General features: G+C 43.4%; 1 protein-coding gene across 2 annotated transcripts; it reads left to right on the top strand.

Moving 5' to 3' along the window:
- The first annotated feature begins 389 nt into the window (after nucleotides 1-389).
- CSDE1 (cold shock domain containing E1) lies at nucleotides 390-19,128 on the top strand. Of its 2 annotated transcripts, XM_062013753.1 has the most exons (20): nucleotides 390-496; nucleotides 3,491-3,923; nucleotides 7,719-7,917; nucleotides 8,589-8,698; nucleotides 9,042-9,134; nucleotides 9,628-9,725; nucleotides 9,884-9,965; nucleotides 10,299-10,427; nucleotides 10,591-10,716; nucleotides 11,425-11,637; nucleotides 11,762-11,902; nucleotides 11,995-12,153; nucleotides 12,749-12,856; nucleotides 12,965-13,140; nucleotides 13,543-13,655; nucleotides 14,354-14,473; nucleotides 14,707-14,885; nucleotides 16,248-16,411; nucleotides 17,089-17,221; nucleotides 18,135-19,128. In XM_062013753.1, the coding sequence occupies exons 3-20, from the start codon at nucleotides 7,719-7,721 to the stop codon at nucleotides 18,180-18,182; spliced, it is 2,391 nt and encodes a 796-aa protein (XP_061869737.1). In that variant the 5' UTR covers nucleotides 390-496; nucleotides 3,491-3,923; the 3' UTR covers nucleotides 18,183-19,128. The 2 variants fall into 2 exon arrangements, with proteins under 2 accessions (XP_061869737.1, XP_061869738.1); XM_062013754.1 differs by lacking the exon at nucleotides 9,042-9,134.
- The last annotated feature ends 532 nt before the right edge of the window (nucleotides 19,129-19,660 follow it).

The raw sequence follows: 19,660 nt of genomic DNA, 5'->3' as shown, positions 1-19,660 counted from the left end.
GATGGGCATTTTCAGAACTTGCTCCCCTCATGTTGAAAACTGGACTGGAGCTTCAGGATGGACAATTCTACTCTGCCTGGACTTGAAATCCAGAGGGAGACAAAGCATCTCTGCGTGGACAATGCTTGTCTCCCTGTGTCGAGGCCCTGCTTTCCCTGTATGGCAGCTCAACCACCGGCAACAAAGCCTGTGCTGCCCGTAGGGCCGCGTTCCGTGGCGTTACCCCGAGGGCCCCGCCGGTACAGCCTGTCTGTAACCGCCGTCCCCGAGCCTCGGCTTCCCGCGCGCCGCGCTGAGGGAGCCGCCAGCGCTCGCGGCGCGTGCCCGCCCGCCGGTGCGCGCATGCGCAGTGCGGGGCCGCGCGGGCTCGGGGCGGGCGCGGGCGCGGGCGCGGCTCCGCCCCCTCGGGCGCTCTCGCGAGAGGCCGGGATTTATTCCTACGTGCTGTGCCGTGCTGCTCATGGCGGCGCTGGAGCGGGGGCGCTGAGCTGTTGGGGTGAGTACGGCTCGCCGCGGGCGCTGAGGGCTCCCGGCGCTGCCCCAGACGGCCCCCGCGCAAGCGAGGGGATATTAGTGGACTCTGGAGTCAGACTAGAGAGGTAGCGGGCGCCTCTGGATGCGCCTCCCGGTTACATTTTATGGCAGCGGCCTTGGCGGGGTAAAGCTGCCCCGAACCTCCCGTCGGCTGCGCGGAGTGCGGCGGCCGCTGAGGGGGGCGGTGCGGGGCGCCTGCCGGCCAGGCCGCCGCTCCCGGCGATGGACAACCGGCGGCCGCGGGTCGCTGGGCCGTGGCGGCGTGCGCACTACGCTTCCCGGCGTCCCGCGGGCAGACGCCTAGCACCGGGGCTCCTGGGGGTTGGAGTTCTGCTCGACGGCGTAGGCGGGGCCTTAGTGGCGCTGGAACTCGCTTTCCCGGTGGGCGGCGCGGCGGGCTGCGGGGCCGGCTGGGGCCTGCTGGCCGGCAGGGCGCCGGGCAGGCCTTGGGGCGGTGTTGAGGGGACTACGGGTCCCGGCAGGCCCCGGGCGCGGCCGCGGCGCTGGGGCTCCTGGGGCCGGGCGGCGGCGAACCGCGGCTCCCGGCGTGCCGAGCGCGCAGCCCCACCCGGCGCTGAGACCAGGCCCCCATCCCTTTGTGTGTGTGTTGGGGGGGGGAGCGGCCGCCATCGCCCCCCTTTGTGTGCGGGGAGGGCGGCGAGGCGGCCACTCCCTCTGCCGTGTCCTGCCTTTCCCCTCGCACCGCGAAAGCGGCGGCGGCCGCCGTGGCCCCTTTTCCGGCCTTTGCGGTGTCATAGCGTAGGCCGCGGCCGGCGCGTTGGCCGCAGCCGGCAGCCCCCGCTCGGCGCGCCGCTGGCTGCGGCTCCCGGCACCGCCCCTCGGCGGGGCCGCCACTCCGCTCCGCCGCCACCATCTTGCAGCAGCGCAGGGAACAGGGCCGCTGGGAGGGCCGCGCCGGGCGCAAGGAGCCTGCGGGGCCCCAGGCGTCTCCTGAAGGCCACCGTCGAGTCTCTATCGGTCTGAGTCCCATTTTTTGTTGTCTGGGTTAATAACAAGCGCGGGACTCTTTCCCAGATTCCAGACCCATTAAAAGAAAAAGGTTTCTTGGTTGTATATAATTTTGTTTAACGATTCCGTATGCGAATATGCCTTTAAAGACATCCGTGGAAGTTTTTTAACTTCTTTTTTCTTCTCATAGATGTATTTTTTTTACTTTGTTTTGCATAAAAGTGATTTCAGCAATCTTTGGAATGTCAGTTGCTGGTCTTGTAGCTGTTGTATAGTGCTCGGGATGCTCAGAATGTTCATCTGAAAAGATTCAGAACAGCTTTGTCTCCACGTGTGTCCAATAGCTGTGTTGTGCATGCCTACTGAAAATATAAAGCTTTATCAGTATTCAGTTAGATTTTAGTCACCTAAGAGATGGCAGACTGGAAGCACATCTAATCCAGCAAAATGCATGTTCTTGTACTTATCTCTTTTTTTCAGAAGAAAATGGAGAAACAAAACAATGTTTGTAATCTGGCAGGATCTCCTGTTAGACTTTATAGATGGCTTCTGGCTGTGAACAGCTTTATGTGACTCATTGTCACTGAGCAAAATCTGCACCTGAAAGACTTCAAGGCCGGACTTGTACAGCTCTTCCCTGTCTGTGCATTAATCCTTTCAACTGTAAATACACAAATGCAGAACCCAGTGTGACTTGGGGGCTGGGCAGCTGCTTGGGGTGTTTACCATTTGGAGGAGTATTTATAGTAGCTGAATTAAAAAGTAAAGAATTTGAGGCAGACACACACAGTGGTGTGGGGTTTGGGGTGTTTGTTTTTTGTGCTTTGTCTTTATTTGAGTTATGTTTGCTTGACAACTTTTTTAATCACTTCAGTATAAGAAACCAATCTTGTTATCAAATCACACTGTCTTTTGAGGCAAAACTTGCGCCTCTTCCCATTACCATAGAAAATTAGCTTTAGTTGTCTTTGGGCAGAAGAGCTGTTTTGACTATTCTGTGAAAATAAAATATATTCTATGCCAAGAAAAAAGAATTGTAACATGATACAAGTTACAGTTCTAGTAGAGCTCTAATAATATTAGTCTAATTAGATGACATGAATAGGAAGATTGTAAGTGTCTCTGTGGAGTTACTGTGATGTGGTGTGTGCTTGCATCATTTCTCCTGAACTTGGAGAGAAACACACCCGTTGTGTGCTTTTGGGGTTTGGAGTTCTAATTTGTAATTGCTGGCTGCAGTCAGCATTTTCCCTGTGATGACAGTTAAATGTCCTTGCATTCACGTTTCAGTCGCTTTGGCTCTTCCAAGTTCACTAAAGGGAATTCAGAGCTCAATGTAAAGTGTGAAATTCACTTTCACTGTATAGGGGAGAAATAGGCTTTGTCCATTGTTTGGTTCATTTGGTGTGGGACTTGTGGAACGACTTGGAAGAGTGGTGGTCTGGTGGTTCATACCTTTAGATTATGGCATAACATGCTAGTTTATCCACAGATTCGTAGTCATGTTGCTTCTTAGCAGCTTTTGTCCACAAAAATCTCCTCCTTTTTTCTCCTTTATCTCCCCAGTATGCAGCAAACTCAAACCAAACTTGATTTATTTTTTTTTTTTCCTGAAAAGCTTCTGCTTCTCTAAGGTTTCAGTTTGATCTGCTCAATGGCAGATTGGCTGAAACACTTTCTCATGAGTATGCAAAATGGTACTGGAGAGAATTATAAGTTGTTCCTGATGCAGAGCTGCTTCTCTGTTGTATTATCTGAGCAAATATTATCTATATGTAATCAACATTTTGTAAACACTGTTTTAAGTAGCCCAGAGGATTGCTCTGCAGTTATTGTCCATGCTATGGTGGGTGTATGTGGACTGTGTAGAACACACATACAGCATCTCTATGTATAATTGAGATTTCTATATTTCTAGGAATACCCAGCACTGATATGTAACTTCTTCTGAAGTGATACTCAGTATGTGTCTTCTTCCTTCCTCCAGTATGAAGTGGAACAGAACAGAATTTACCACCTGAAACTGCTGCTTCAAGTTCAGATCAGGAAAAGAATATACCACATCGTAACAACAACTCAAGACCAAAGAAGAGGAAACTTACACTGAAGATACAAGGCTTGATCTGAAACAAGAAGTTTGTGCCTACTCAACAGCTTCAAAAGAGCACGTCCCAACGCTGCTAGTAGTCTTTGTTTTCTCCAGTGCTGTATTGAAACTGCCCAGGGCAGCAGCGCTTGTATTCTCTATTAGCTTGATAGATCACGTTCTCTTGCTATCTTTTTTTCTTTCTCTGTTTCTTTCTCTCTCTTTCTTTCTGTTTTTTTTTAAATAATAGCAGTCTTCATCATTAGAAACTTGTGCTGAAACAGAAGAATCGGCTAATACTACTGAAAGTGCAATATTTGAATATCACTGCGAGGTTAGTGCCTGTGTTAGTTACATGTGTGTTTATTTCTAACCTTAATAGGAAACAAGTCAACATAAAGGTGTGGGATTTGTTGGATTTCTTTTTGGCAGTTTTTTTCTGTTGATTTAATGGTAGTAGGGCAATAGTACTTGTAATATGGTTCTCTTTTAACAACACTTAAAACCTTAGAGAACTGGTTATTTGTCTTCCAGTAACAGTAGTGTTGTGATTCCAGTTCCTTTTTTATTTCCCCAAATAACCTCTGCTTTAGTCCAACTCTTGCTGCACAGGTCTGTTTGGGTTTTTTTTTCTTCCTCTATGTACTTGTGTTGGTGGGGTTCATAGTTCTCATTCTTTTAAAGTAACTGACCTGTGAGTTTATAAGTCAGCTGTTGGCAGTGGACAGCACAACAAGGCAACAGTCATGGTCCAGTGTATAACCATTCCATTGTAGGTCCAAACAATGTATGTACATTGATAGTCTGTAGCCTATTACTAAATCTTAAGGTAACACTTTTATGTCAGTACTCCTGGTGATAGATATAAATGGATGTTATGCATGACCACACTGTTATAACACTGAACAAGTGTAGGAATAGGCCAAGCACCTGGAAGGGCTGCTGGTACTGTAATGTCTCTTTCTCTGCACAGCAACTTTTAGTGTCACCCTGAGGAGAGTGTCTTTGAATTTAAGTTGTCAGGTTTTGGATAATTAATGATCAACTCTTTGTGCTAAACCACTAATACTCCTTTAAACTCAAACTATTCAAATGGTGCCATGTAATAATAGTCTTTGAGCAAGAGATTACATCAGTCCTAAGATAGAATACTCTGAACTGGACTTTTAGGTACATTTTTGTCCTTTTCTGTATCTGATGTACCTTTAGTCTATTACTTAATGTCTCTGACAGGGATGTACATGCATTTGTGTACTTACCTTGTAGCAGAGATGTGAAGTGGCCATTTTGTGACTCACAAAAAGCAATTGTCAGCTTGCTTGAGTTTTCAGAATGGGTTAATGGTCTTGCTTGTTATTCTTCTGGGAAAAGGTATAATGACAGATCATTTTTCCTTCCCCCAGCCACCTTACTTGCAGGACCAATTTATTTTTAAAGAGTATTTCAAGCTCCAGGGTGGCTTAAAATCAAACCCTTCAGCTGTTACCTTCCCAGAAGGGCATCTCCTTGTGTGCAGAATGTCCTAGGGCTTGCCTTCCTGAAAACCTGGGGGTTCATATATTGGAGTGATGCTGATAGGAACTAAGCTATAACTCTTGGCAGGTTTGATAGTGGCTTTTTTTTGTAGACAGTCTGAAAAAATGTATCCTCTAAACTTAATCCACTGCATAAAAAAGGTGCAGCTCCTGTGGCTTTTGACCCTTGATCAGTTTAGACTGGAGATAAGGGAGAGAGTTCTAGGAGACATAAGTGCTAAGAGAGTTGCACAGCACTGCAATGGTTAACCCAGAAAGGTGGAGGAACCTCTACTCTGAGCTTTTCAAGACTGAGCTAGCCAGTGACATAGCTGCTTCAGTCTGTTGTTGGCAAGATGCCTTTGAGGAAGATGGGCTGGAGTTCTCTAGGTGTCTCTGTTGGGGATCATGTTCTCTGAGTCACTATTTTCTGACATGTTAGCATTTTATGACCTATTTGAACATGTAAGTATTGATTTATGCCAGTTATTACAGGTTTGGTAGAGTATCCTGACACTTGAGTTTATGTAATTGTTGAATAAGAGGGCAATATTGATCAAAATAAAGAGACTTGAGTAAGTGCTTGTCTGTTATACCGTGGCTTATCATGCCCCTCTAGCAGACAGTACTGTCATTTGCTGCTAATTTGACTTATCTAGAAGACATTGCATAATGCAGTTTGTTACTTGATTTTTGGGATGTTATGGAGGCTCTCAGTCTGAGTATGGTGGCAGTAAAGTTGAAGTCTAACCTGGCTGCAAACCAGCTGTTCATGTAGCTGTTAGATTCTTTGCTTGATACTTGTAAACTACCACGCTGTGATGTTTTCTTGCCCTGGTGCTGTGGTTCTCTGTTGGAATAGAATAGTTTCACTCTCCCAAAGGTTTTTGACAGTGACAAATGTGCCTCTTCATATTTGTGAAGCTGATAGCAAAGTTACTGTATGTTATTGTGTGTTACATGGGCCTTAAACAGAAAGGGCTTCCCAGCCTTAGACTTCTTTGTCAGGGAGCAACGTCATCATGCTTCACTAGTGCAGGAAGTCCTGTCACTTTTCTTCACACTCTTAGTACCAACAATTTTTCAGCAAATGTGAAGTGTTTTGTCATTTCCTGAGCAACTGTGAAGTATTAGTTTTGGGAGTTTTGTCTTGAAACATTTTTAGAAGATCTCATGTCAGAACATCACTTCTTTCTGCAGAATTAAACACGTGAAAATCGCCTTTAGGTTCTGATCTGACATCCTTTTCTCATAAAAGTCTTAATTAAATAACATGCAAGACACAGCACGAAGGTGGAAGTTTTCCAGGAAAAATAAACCAGCATGGGTTATGCTTGGCAGTGTCACCATTAACCAGTACCAGCATCTTTTTTTTTTCCAAGAACCATTTGGGATTAATGGTTGAAGGCTAGGTACTGTCAAAAAATTACCAATGCTGTTGTTTGCCTTTTTCTTTTAGAGGTCACAACTCTGTCGATCCTCATTTCTTGCAGTTGTTCCCAAGAACTTCACAGCAGGGGTTTTCCAGTGCTCTTTCACCACTTTAAACTGATTTCTAAACAGCATAACACATGCTGCAATTATATCTTTTAATACCTTGAGTAACTTGGCATCTGAAGCAGAGTAAGAAGCGTGACCATTTTAAAAGTTGCAGGTGTCTTATCTCCCCTAAACATTGCTGACTAATTTTAAATCTCTTCTGCTTGATGCAACAAGCAGAGAACAGACACAGTCTCATTCTGTTTCCAAAATACTCTGGGAACTGCAGCAAATAAAACCTTCCAATGTTGTATATTAAGAGCCATATTGACTCTTTGGGGAGAGTTGCATCTCTAGTCTGTCTTGAACTACAGTGTCTAGTGAGGTGGAAATAAATTTCCACTGACTTAATTGCTAACCTATAAAGAGAAGTGGCTTGCTTTAAAAAGGAGACTTGCACATCAAAATGATAATGAGTTATTAAAGAGACTTGTGACTATTTGAAGGTTGAGTCTGTGCTTTGAAAAGAAAAAACACCTGCCTAAAAAAACCAGCTCAGTTTTCATGGGTGTAAGTTAATTTAACAGGTCTTTACAGTCTCTCTAGCACTTGAGCTCCCATTCCACAACAATGTTAGTGTATGATTTCATTCTGCTTATAAATTCCTTAACTATGCAAAAATGTTTGAATACATAAAACCATTTTTGGAGTATGGAAGGCTCAACAGACAAACTGTGCAAGAACCTAATTCTGTTGGTTCACAGCTGTTGGATTGTCTTAGTTACCTGTTAATGTGAAAGAGCAGATTCACCTTTTCACACCAAGGGTCTGAAAATAAGTATGTGGGAGTACTTTGAGTCAGGAATTTGGGTTGATATAGTCAAGTCTTATTTTGGTGCTGTTTTTCTGGCCTCTTTTATAAACACATTGCATGTCTAAATCTCAAGGATTATTGTTTTACCAAAGCTTTACTTACTCTGTTCTTCCTGTTTTGTAAAAGTGGCTAGAATTTTCTTGTTACGGCAGCTATCACAGGCTCTTTGTGTGACACTGTTCTGTGGGCATGCAGAAACTTAGTTTGAGTATTTATATATATATATATATTTTTTCCCCCCCTTGTGTTTTCATTTAAACAGATGAGCTTTGATCCAAACCTGCTCCACAACAATGGACACAACGGGTACCCCAATGGTACTTCAGCAGCGCTGCGTGAGACTGGGGTTATAGAGAAACTGCTGACCTCTTATGGATTCATTCAGTGTTCAGAACGGCAAGCCAGACTGTTCTTTCACTGTTCACAGTATAATGGCAACTTACAGGAGCTCAAAGTAGGAGGTAATTAAGCAACTCTTGTACCTTCTTGCCTGTGAAGATGAGTCCCTTTCACTTGCCATAGAAGATCCTTTTATCCCGTGGCATGAGCAGATGTGTGCTGTTGCTTCTGATGGGCTAAAGAGACAATTGTGTTCATAATCTACCACTCCCAAGAGAGATGTTTACAGCACTTAAGCTTTGTGCAGCTTGTATTAGTTGTGGCCCTTCTGGAAAAGGTGTGGTTTTAGGTCAAACTTGTGTGACTGAGATGGAAATAAGTGCTTAGGCTGTGGAAGAGCATGCTTCACATGCTCAGTATTTCTCTTTTTTCAGTAGTTAGAAGGTGACCAATATTTCAGAATGGAGAGGCTGCTACATCATGCTGCTAATTAATGTGGCAATGAAGATTCTAAACTGTTTAGTGGTGTGTGTGATGTTGCCTGAACTTCAGTATGAAGTCTGCTGTGCAGGGAGAAGAGCAGGAGGAAGGAACTGTCAAAGGGCAAGCCATTATAATGGAATAGCTCATTAGCAACCAGACTGTATAAGCAGAGTAATCAGAGAAATATTTGCAAGTCCTTTCTTGGTAGCAAAAGCACCTGAGTTTTACTGAACTACCAAGTGTAACCCTTTAGTGATTTTAAAAACCAACCAAAGCTCTGACACCATTCTCATGTTTGATTGTCTTGTAGATGATGTTGAGTTTGAAGTGTCTTCTGATCGCCGAACTGGAAAACCCATTGCTATTAAATTGGTGAAGATAAAACCAGAAATATTACCTGAAGAACGAATAAATGGACAAGTTAGTGCCTGCTTTCTATACCTGCATGCTTTCCATCCTGCAGTACAGAAGGCTAGATTCATTTAGGATGCATGTTACCTACATTCAGTTACAGTTACACTGAAATGTGTTTTTGTTCTGGTAAAACATCTGAGGTTTGATTTGAGCTCTCACTTGGCTCAAACAGTTCTTGGGATCAAGAACTGTTGTGTAAGTTTGAAGCTTTTCAGCGTGGCATTCCCTGTTGAGTTCCACTAGAAGTACATCCCTGAGTGTGTAGTAGAGGATACTAAGATTCATTTTTAATTCAACAATGCTGCTCCTGAAATGACTAGCAATGGATTTATCTCTTTTTGACTGGTAGGTTGTGTGCGCTGTTCCTCACAATTTAGAGAGTAAATCTCCAGCTGCCCCGGGTCAGAGTCCAACAGGGAGTGTATGCTACGAACGTAATGGGGTAAAGCTTATGTATTTTACTTGAACTCTTCACTGATCCATCACTGTGATCTATGAGCAGAAAGAATTGACACTGCTAAGAACTGTAGTTGTTGGTCAACAAAAAAGCATGCTTTGGTGATTATTACAAACACAAACATTAATTTGACTGCTCAGCTGCCTGTATCTATGGAGAGCTTTGTATAGAGCCAAATAGCTGTTCTTAAAAACCTAAGCTGGGTTGTGTAATGTTCATGTATCCTTATCTCAGACTTTTAAAAGTACAAGTTGCGTTTTAAGATGACCACGTACAAACCTTTCAACTTCAGTTGCTTGTTACAGACATCAAACAGCATGATGGGTAAAAGAATGTTTTTGCATGCCGTGTTTGATTCAGTTTCAGTTGTGTTACTAAATTTCTTTAATGGCAGATACTGTTATTAAACAAAACTGTTAATCTTTCTTTGAAAAACTATTCTGTAAAAAGAGTAATATTAGTCAATGTTAATTTACAGGAAGTATTTTACCTGACTTACACCCCAGAGGATGTTGAAGGAAATGTACAGCTGGAAACAGGAGATAAAATAAACTTTGTAATTGATACAAATAAACAGTAAGTTGGTATTTTCCTTCTAACTTAATAGCTCTTTTTAGTAGTCAGGCAGAACTAATGCCTGTTTCAAGAACTGAAATTTCATTACAAAATATAATCCTGTTCTTTGCTCCAGCTTTGAGTTGTTTCAGCTTTGCTGTTTATTTTTTCCCCTCTAGTACTGGTGCTGTAAGTGCTCGTAACATTATGCTATTAAAAAAGAAACAAGCACGCTGTCAAGGAGTGGTGTGTGCCATGAAAGTAAGTGGTGCTTCATCTTTCAAGTTCTACTTGCAAATGAAGTTCTGAAAAGTGGTGTTAGAAGTAGTATTGAGGGCATTAAGAGCTATTAACAATTTGGAGCTGTGGGTGTAAATTGAGTGAGACAGTTGAAAGAGCTAACCCTTGACACTAACGTGCTCAACAGAGGAATTCTTATTTCCATGTATGTATTGTGGTAGTCTTTTAGCTGTATGCACCCCTAAATCTGCTCTATTGGAATGTCACAGTCTTGTGTTTGATAGAACCTGTAAAATTTCATCTTGATATGTTAAGAGAACAGGCAATTTATTAAACACTTTGTTCTGTTCCTAGGAAGCCTTTGGATTTATTGAGAGAGGTGATGTCGTGAAGGAGATATTCTTTCACTATAGTGAATTTAAAGGTGACCTAGACGCCTTACAGCCTGGTGATGATGTGGAGTTTACAATCAAAGACAGAAATGTAAGACCAAATCCAGTAAAAACTGAAGACAAGATCCTAGGGTGTAACTGCACAGCTGTCTGTTTTCTCAACTTGTAAAAAGAAGGGGGGAGGAGGTTGCTTGGAAAGTGTCTTGTTATTTTACCTGTTCTCTATGGATATTTGACTGACTTTGTGCTTGTAGGGTAAAGAAGTTGCAACAGATGTTAGACTGCTGCCTCAAGGAACTGTCATTTTTGAAGATATCAGCATTGAACATTTTGAAGGAACTGTTACCAAAGTAATTCCAAAAGTACCCAGCAAAAATCAGGTGAATTTCAGTATTTACTTTGTGAGAGGCTGTATTGATTGCATTGAATTCCAGTCCAACAGTTAAAAATGTTCTTTCCCTGTAACAGTCTGTTGCATAAGCATCAAGTCAGAGTAAAGGAGTAAGCTTGGACTTCACCTGCAACAGCCATTGGTAGCAGTCACAGTATGCGGGTTTTACAAGTTCAGGATTTATGTTTAAGGCAAAAGGGGAGAAAATACTTGCTGAACTAAGCCTTGTCTGGGGATTCCTGTGAGCATTAACAGTTAATAAGGTTTTTGACAGAGAGGTAACTTCACTTTTAATGTTTGGCTTTGAGGAAAGAAAATACATGAGCACTTCCCCTAAAAGGTTTTAGGCAAGTCCATGTTGGTTTAGGAATGTTTGGGGTGGGAGATGGGGTTGTGTATTTTGAGCTTAAGGAACACTTTGCCTTTTAGAAGTGCTGTAAGTGTGGTTATAAACTTCAGTCTTGAAATAGTCTTAATATCTTTGGTGATGCATGCTTAGGGCTTAACCAAAACCCATACTGACCAACACCTTGCACGTGGCTGTGGACAGTAACTTACTGTAAGAGTGAAGTCCAGCAGGTGTTTGGTGTCATCCATACCTCTTAGTGTTAGTATTTCTGCCAGCTACTCTTGTCTGCAGTTCTGCTGACTCTTGTAGGGGCACTGACTTTTCTCTGTTGGGTTTTCTGTCTGCTAGAGTGATCCATTACCTGGCCGCATCAAAGTTGACTTTGTGATTCCTAAAGAACTTCCATTTGGAGATAAAGATACTAAATCCAAGGTGACCTTGCTGGAAAGTGACCACGTTAGATTCAATATTTCAACAGACAGACGTGACAAACTGGAACGAGCCACCAATATTGAGGTTCTCCCCAATACTTTCCAGTTTACTAATGAAACTAGGGAAATGGCAAGTATCTGTCTTTAATTATTTCAATTCTTGAGGAGAAATGAAAGTAAAACTTGTGGAATACCTGCTGACAGGTTCTGCATACTGGTAGTAAACATGCAATTGTTCATTTGACTCTTCTCAGGGCGTGATAGCAGCAATGAGAGATGGCTTTGGCTTCATTAAGTGTGTGGACCGGGATGCCCGCATGTTCTTTCACTTCAGTGAAATTATGGATGGAAATCAGCTCCATATTTCTGATGAAGTAGAGTTTACTGTTGTTCCTGTAAGTGAGATCAATGCTTTTCTTTGAAAAAATCTTTAATAAGTTTTTAATTATGTGCAGTCTGTCTAAAATGTGATCAATCTTGTTCTCAGGATATGTTGTCTGCCCAAAGAAATCATGCTATAAGGATCAAAAAACTCCCCAAGGGCACGGTTTCTTTCCACACCCAATCAGAGCACCGTTTTGTGGGTACTATAGACAAGGAAGCCACTCCAGCCAAAGCCACTAGCCCCAATAAAGGCAAAGAGAAGGTAATGCTGCTCTTCTGTGTTGTGAAGCACCCATTCTGTCTTCCTGGCTTTGGAGACTGAAGCTGCTTGCTTAAAAAAATCTAAAATTCAACTTTTTGAAGCATCATTCATCTTGTATCAATGTGAACTACATTGAACAGCCCATGACAGCAGTCAGGGAGGACTAACTTGTGTGAAGTGATGATGAAAGCGTCCTTAATGACTGTGTTATTGAGGCTCATTTCCAGGAATTCAATAGGAGGTGCCTTTGTATCTCCTGCTGCATAAGATGATCGATGGAATTGGTTAAAATCGGGATTCTAGGGCTAGAAGAGAATCTTTGTTGCTTTGTCATGCTGTTTTAAACAGTGGTGGAATACTTAAGCTTCCAGTACTTTCTGGAAGTGGTGATAATACTTTCTTTCCTCCAAAAATATTGTCTAGTATCACTTAAAGCTTCTTCCTCAGAGTTGATTGCCTCGTATTATTCACCAGTTCCTGAGCAGTTACTGTAAAACCACTGTAGCTCAGATGAGCAGTGCTTGAATTTTGTGTATTAAACATGTTTGCTCATGAATGAGACACTGATTGCTCAATTGTGGGGTCTTGCTTTTAGGAAGCTGAAGATGGAATCATTGTTTATGATGACTGTGGAGTAAAACTGACCATTCCTTACCAGGCCAAGGATGTGGAAGGATCTACTAATCCCCAGATAGGAGATAAGGCAAGGAGTCACTTTGGGCTCATTTTGTTGGGTGGTGGCCATGGCTTTGGTGGTCAGGGTTCATTTAGTTGTTTTCTGTCTGTTACTGATACTAAACTCCTTCAACAGGTTGAGTTCTGTGTTTGTGAAGTGAAGAGAACTGGGCTGCAAACAGCTGTTTCAGTCAGGATGCTCGGACGCAACTACAGCTCTAAGAGGCTTCTGGGATATGTGGCAGCCCTGAAAGATAACTTTGGCTTTATTGAAACAGCCAATCATGATAAGGAGATCTTTTTCCACTACAGGTGAATGACAATTTTATTATTACTGTTTGTTTGGGGCGGGGGAGTGGTGTTGGTGGGGAGGGGGAAGTTTCATAGGGTTAACTGTTAAACCCATTTGGACTTCACACAGCCACACATATATATGTACATGCTTAGATGTCTCAAGTTCCATCAGTTACCTCTGCTAGACTGGATGAGGCTTTTCTGTTAGTCAGCAGCCTTAGTATTGTAATGCCTCTGAATCCCAGGCCAAGAAATAAAAGTTGTATTGTGTATTTGAAATGCTTCACTTTCTTGAATGAGGATTTCTTGAAAATGTGAGGTGCTGAGCTAGTTCAGGAGTTTCTGATGAAATTCTGTAGATATTGGATGAGCTTTTGTCATGTAACTAAAGGGAAATTGTACCTAATTCTCTTCCTGTAGTGAATACTGTGGTGATATTGATAGCCTGGAACTTGGAGACACTGTTGAATACAGCTTGTCAAAAGGCAAAGGAAACAAAGTTAGTGCAGAAAAGGTGAACAAAACACATGCAGGTAAGACTGTACCAGGTATTTTCTGCTTACAAGGCTCTTGAGAAGTGCAGATGGATCCAGTTTACGAATAATGTATTTACAGCTGGAGTTTAGACCAAGAGAATAATGCTTAATGTGGTGGTCATTAGTTTCCTGAAAGCTATTGCCTATGTTTCCAGAGAACAGACAAATGCAGAGTAAAAGTCCTGTAGATAGTAGCAACACTTTGGAACTTCATTATACTCTGTCCTCTTTAATCAGAGGATTATAAGGAGACCCACTGGCAGAACGAGCCTGATAAGTAATTGCACTGGTTGTGCAAGGAAAATTGCAGGAGAAAGGTTGAGTGGGGATATTAAGGGCTTGGGAACAAAAAGACATGCTTTAAGACTGTTGAATGATTAAAGTGAGCAGGGAATAGAAATGCAGTGGAAGAGAAGCAAAATATTTTGAACTGCTTTGAGTTCTGCAGCCTCTTCATGAGAAATTTGGTGGGTTTTTTACTTCCATGTTTGACACATCAATGTGTGATCAGAAAGCTGTCATTACTTACTGCTGTGCTTAAGCTGTTCCAGTATTACTGGTTGATGGAGTGCACTGCCTTAGGTGTCTCAGTGTGCAAACTGATGGCTTCTGGTCAATCTGCACCACTTATTAATTCTTTTCAAAATAAACTGTGACTAGAACATCTTGTTCTTCCACTGTCTGTCTCTTTTCAGTGAATGGTATCACTGAAGAAGCTGATCCAACTGTTTACTCTGGTAAAGTAATTCGTCCTTTGAGGAGTGTAGATCCCACACAAACAGAATACCAGGGCATGATTGAAGTCATGGAGGATGGTAAGATTTGCTGCTTTTAAATCACAAGTGTTCCTTTCCCAAATGCATGAGAGGTGCAGAAGTGTAATAAACTGTAACTAGAGATGTTGAGGACAATAGTCACACCACAGGTTGTATTTGTACTAAGCCCACAGTAGAAGCAGCATTTCTAATATTGGAAATAAATTCTGAATGTCCTCAGGTAGGGCTAAAGGACACTTCTCAATTCTGTCTTGAACTTTCTCCTTCTCTAGGTGAGATGAAAGGAGAGGTTTATCCTTTTGGAATTGTTGGAATGGCAAACAAAGGTGACTGTCTGCAAAAGGGAGAGACAGTAAAGTTCCAGCTCTGTGTTCTTGGTCAGAACGGGCAGACGATGGCTGTTAACATCACACCCTTCCGCAGGGCCACGGTGGAATGTGTGAAAGATCAGGTGAGCAACTGCTGCTGTGAAATACGGTGCATGTAAATAGACAACTACTGCTGGACTTGGCAGAGAGCAGATGATAACCTGCTTCACTTGAATGCAGGAACCTCAGTGTGCACTAATGGATAGCTTTGTACTCGGGTTCCAGGGAAGTAGGCTTGTGGAGCCCAAATACTGGTTTTATGCAAGTTTGACTTTAGTAAAACTGAACTCTTTGTAACTGTTTGGGTACTTCTACATCAGTATTACTGGCTGCCAGTTCCTACTGTGATTGATTCTGAAGACCTGTTTTTGAGATGTCCTAGAAATTGATCTAAATAGTTTTTCTGCTGAACAGGCCATTAAAAAAAAGAAACAAAACCGAAACTGTGCCTGCTCTGCTTCTAGAAGAAGCTTCTGCACAGCTTTAAGCAGCCAGTGATTGCAATCTACCTGAAATGTGTGGGCTGATCATTGCCTGTTGTGGTTAACCCCAGCTGGCAGCTAAGTACCACATAATTGCTTGCTCAGTCCCAACTGAGTCATGCCCTGCCTGTTCCTGAGCAGCAGCCCCTGGCCAGCTTTCCCATCAGTTTATACACTGGACGTGATGTCCTGTGGTATGGAATAGCCTTTTGGCCAGTTCAAGTCTGCTCTGTCTTCTCACAGCTTCTTGTGTTCCCAGGCTCCTTGCTGGCAGGGCAGGGTGAGCAGCTGTGACAAGACCTTGACTCAGTGTAAGCACTGTTCAGCAGCAACTACAACAATGTCTTATCAGCATTATTCTCATCCTTAAATCCAAAGCACAGCCCTGTGCCAGCTACAGGGAAGAAAATATCTCACAGCCAAAACCAGAACATTGACTGGTCAGTTGCACTTCAGAATAATTAGAGAATTAAGTGCTGTCGGTGCCTTCTGTTTTTATAGTTACTCTTCAGCACTAAGCTCTAGACATTTATGGAGAGACTAGTTGAGTGTTGCTGGTTTATACATGAGTAGAACTGTAAATGGAAGTAACTGACTTCTTATACCAGTGTGAGAGCAAACAATGGAGTGGTTTCTACCATGTACCTTGTAAGGTGGAGTCTTGGAAGAACATCCAGCAGCACTCTTCTCGGTTCAGTGCAAGTGCCAGGACTTTGGCAGTTTAAGAACTTGATCTGTAGGCTTTGAGGTTTCAATAAGACTTCACAAACCCAAGAAGAGTACTCAGACTTCCAGAAGTATCATTTCCAGACTGAATGTTCTATTCAACATAGAAACCACATTTCTGCCTCCATTGGGGACTTCAGAGTCACTGTCCTAGAAGTAGTTAAACTGCAGTAGCAAGTCATTGCATCTGTTCCGACCAAGAGGAAAGAAATAACCTTGTGATGTGTTGGTTTTCAGTTTGGTTTCATTAACTACGAAGTGGGTGACAGCAAAAAGCTCTTTTTCCATGTGAAAGAAGTTCAGGATGGTGTGGAGCTGCAGGCTGGGGATGAAGTGGAGTTCTCTGTAATCCTGAACCAGCGCACAGGAAAATGCAGTGCCTGTAACGTGTGGCGTGTCTGGTGAGGACTTAGAATTGAACTGATTGAATCTGGCATGCTGTCTGCATCACAGCAGTGGAGTACATGCTGCTTCTAAACTGAGCTAGCTGTTCCTAGAAACAGGAGCTCTGGAGTTTCCCTCTCAATGAGAACTGCCAGCACTTGTCAGGTGTCCAGTACAGTGCAGCAGCAGAACCTTCAGCTTTTCTTAATTATAGATAGATCATTCTTATTTTAATCTACTGTTAACAAAGAAACTCCTCCTGTCACAGAACTTGGATACAGTCTCCTAAGTACAAATTAATATCTGGAAAACAATGGTATCCCTATGTACTGGCCAGCACGGTGCTTCCACCTGCCCTCTGAAGGGCAATTTCAACCAGAGCAATAATGTTGTCAGGCATTCTTTGAGCTGGTAATTTAAGGGTGATGGGTACGTCATTGTTTTTGCTTTTGAAACAACATATTTTGCAAATTGCTCTCTGAAGAGCAGCCTGTGGAAAACACTGGTTTGAGCTACTGCTGTTTGAGTCCTGTGTTTAGTGGTTTTGAGGGAGAGGTACACGGTGTCATCCAGGAGGGCCACTGTCACACCAGACAGGTTGTGTTAATGGCTTAGTGGGGAAAGTGACTGTAAATGGGGCACCTGCCACCATCTCTGGGAAGTAACTGATGTTCTGTGGGGTTGGCTCTTGCAGTGAAGGCGCGAAGGCCGTTGCTGCTCCACGTCCTGATAGACTTGTTAATCGTTTGAAGAGCATTAATCTGGATGATGCCAATGCTCCTCGTCTTACAGTTCTTCGTCAGCCCAGGGGACCGGATAACTCAAAGGTATGTGGCATCAAAGACTCTCTTGCAGAGTCACAGAGCTTGTGTTTTTACTTGGGTAACATAACATTGCTTCCTCTGTTGGAAGCCTAAGCTGTTTGAAGTGTGGTGTCTGCCTCCATTCTATAGTTGAGGTGAGACAGTAGTTGTGTGAGGTCCAGGGTGCTGTGCCCTGTGTCAGCACACAGTATAGAAGGAACTGATGGCTGCTCATGGTCTAGCCCATAATGGCTGTCTTGGTTTGTTTTTTCTCTTATAAACCTCCTGCCGCTCCCCTTCTAAGAGAGTGAAACCTAAATTTGGCTTTCACATAAGGTTCTACCACCATTTGAGTGTCTGGAATCTGTGAGTGTCTAGGACTGGAGCATCTTCCTTATGAGGAAAGGCTGCAGGGCCTGGGGCTGTTCAGTCTGGAGGAGGCTGAGGGGGGATCTCATTAGGAGTTACAAGTATCTCAATGGTGGGTGTCAGGAGGCTGAGGCAGCACTTTTTTTCTCTTGTATCCAATGATGGGACAAGGGGTGATGGGAAGAGGCTGGAACACAAAACGTTCCATTGAAACATAAGTGTTGAAGTGAAGGAGCCCTGGCCCAGGCTGCCCAGGGAGGGTGTGGAGGCTGCTTTCTGGGAGGTCTTCAGAACCTACCTGGATGTGTTCCTATGTGACCTGATCTAGGTGGACCTGCTTTGGCCAGATGGGTTGGATATGATCTCTAAAGGTCTCTTCCAACCTCTACCATTCTGTGTAATTCTGTGACAACAAAGAGCAAGCTGTTCTCCAAAGAGAACTGGTCTGTCTCTGGAGACAGATGTGCCTAATTAGAAACTTACTGATGCTATACTTGGATTGAAGAGAAAGGATTTGCTTTAAAGCATGAGGCTGGAGTTAAACCATTTGTTTTGTTTCCCTTTGCAGGGATTTGGTGCAGAGAGAAAGATCCGTCAAGCTGGTGTTATAGACTGATGCCCCAAAGCCAACCCTGACGTCCGACTGAGCGGTGGGGGCTGGTGAAGGGTACCGAGTATCTCCCTGTTCATCCCTTCCTCCAAATTCTAAGAAGCTATTACACCAGTTTTAACACCTTCTCATGTTTATGTTTAAAATAAATTTATGAAACCATTTAAAAAGAATTATGCACAGTTGCATCTGGAGAACTTCAAGGTGGCGCCTTATAATAGTATCACATGTTAGAAGCTTGTTTTGAATGGTGCATTTAACGCAACTGGTAACTGCAAATCTCCATTGCCTACGTGAGTAAACATTAGACAGCTCGGGTAGCCCTTGTGGAATTCTGCACTACACTTATCTATGCTTTATCTTTTGGTTTGTTGGTTTTGGTTGGTTGGTTTTTTTTTTGGCCAAGGTGTTACTTTTTGCCTTAGTACTCAATTGCATTGTATCTTTTCCTTCCAAGTGGAAGCAGAAGGCTCACTTCAGCTCACTCTGCTCAAATTCTGAGGACCAGATGAGGGTGGAATAAGTTCAACTTGATGTAAAATCTATCTGAATATTCAGATAACTTCAGTTTGATGGCCAAACGTTACGAGGTTTTTCCTGTTTCATTTAACTCGAGTCCTTTTAGCCAGCAAAGCCGTTAGAGCTCAATGAAAGTCTCTTTCCAGGGTAGACATTTCCCAAGCAGTGCAGAATTTCATAAGGCTGAGGTGTGCCATCAGTGTGGTAACTTAAATATACTTAAAACCAATGCACAAACCTGCTGCTGCTTTCAACACTGCAGCTTCTAAACCCAGTTTCTTTTACTGATTTAAATTTGAAAGAGAAAGTTGTGCCTGAAGTGAATACTTTTTCTTTTGTTGTTTTTCTTTTTGCAGCCAGCACCCAGTGTACTGTAAAAGAATAAATACTTTAGGCTTTCCATAGCTGTATTGAGACTTTCATCAAGGTGAAATAGTTGATGTCTGTGTGCTTTTTTTTTTCCCCCCTCCCCCTTTCCCCAGTCACACTTTATCAAGCAAGAAAACTGAATGATTGGTGTATTACTTTACCAAAAAGATGAGAAGTTCTTTCTTTGAATAGAGGGCAGTTCTGTGGGTTATGTTTGCTTTGGTTCAGTTTGGTTTCCATGTTGCCTCTCTTCTCTTCTCTGGGAGATGCGTTATCTTTGTAAAACAAACAAAACATTGCTTTCTCCGAGGGGTTTTTTTTTCTGTTAATGGCAAAGAATGGAAATAGAATAAAGTTTTACTGATTTTGAAAAAAAGCAAAAAAACAAAAGCCAAAAACAGCCGTTTCGCTCCGAGCGCCTCGCCCGTCCGTCCGCCCGCCGGGGGGCGCCTCGCCCGTCCGTTCGCCCGTCCGTCCGCCCGCCGCGGGGCGCCTCGCCCGTCCGTCCGCCCGCCGGGGGGCGCCTCGCCCGTCCGTCCGCCCGCCGGGGGGCGCCTCGCCCGTCCGGCCGCCAGGGGGCGCCCGCGCCATGCGCC

Source organism: Colius striatus, chromosome 22, assembly GCF_028858725.1.
Source record: "Colius striatus isolate bColStr4 chromosome 22, bColStr4.1.hap1, whole genome shotgun sequence".
Taxonomy (NCBI): domain Eukaryota; kingdom Metazoa; phylum Chordata; class Aves; order Coliiformes; family Coliidae; genus Colius; species Colius striatus.
The sequence above is the reverse complement of the archived record's forward strand: the minus strand, read 5'-3'. Positions and strand labels throughout refer to the sequence as shown.

What these genes read in the sequence shown, in the direction of transcription:
- CSDE1 (XM_062013753.1), top strand. Translation starts at nt 7,719, where the DNA reads ATGAGCTTTGATCCAAACCTGCTCCACAACAATGGACACAACGGGTAC. An exon ending in CCAATAAAGGCAAAGAGAAG is followed by an intron (nt 12,154 to 12,748) that starts GTAATGCTGCTC and finishes TCTTGCTTTTAG; the next exon opens with GAAGCTGAAGATGGAATCAT. An exon ending in GATTGAAGTCATGGAGGATG is followed by an intron (nt 14,474 to 14,706) that starts GTAAGATTTGCT and finishes CTCCTTCTCTAG; the next exon opens with GTGAGATGAAAGGAGAGGTT.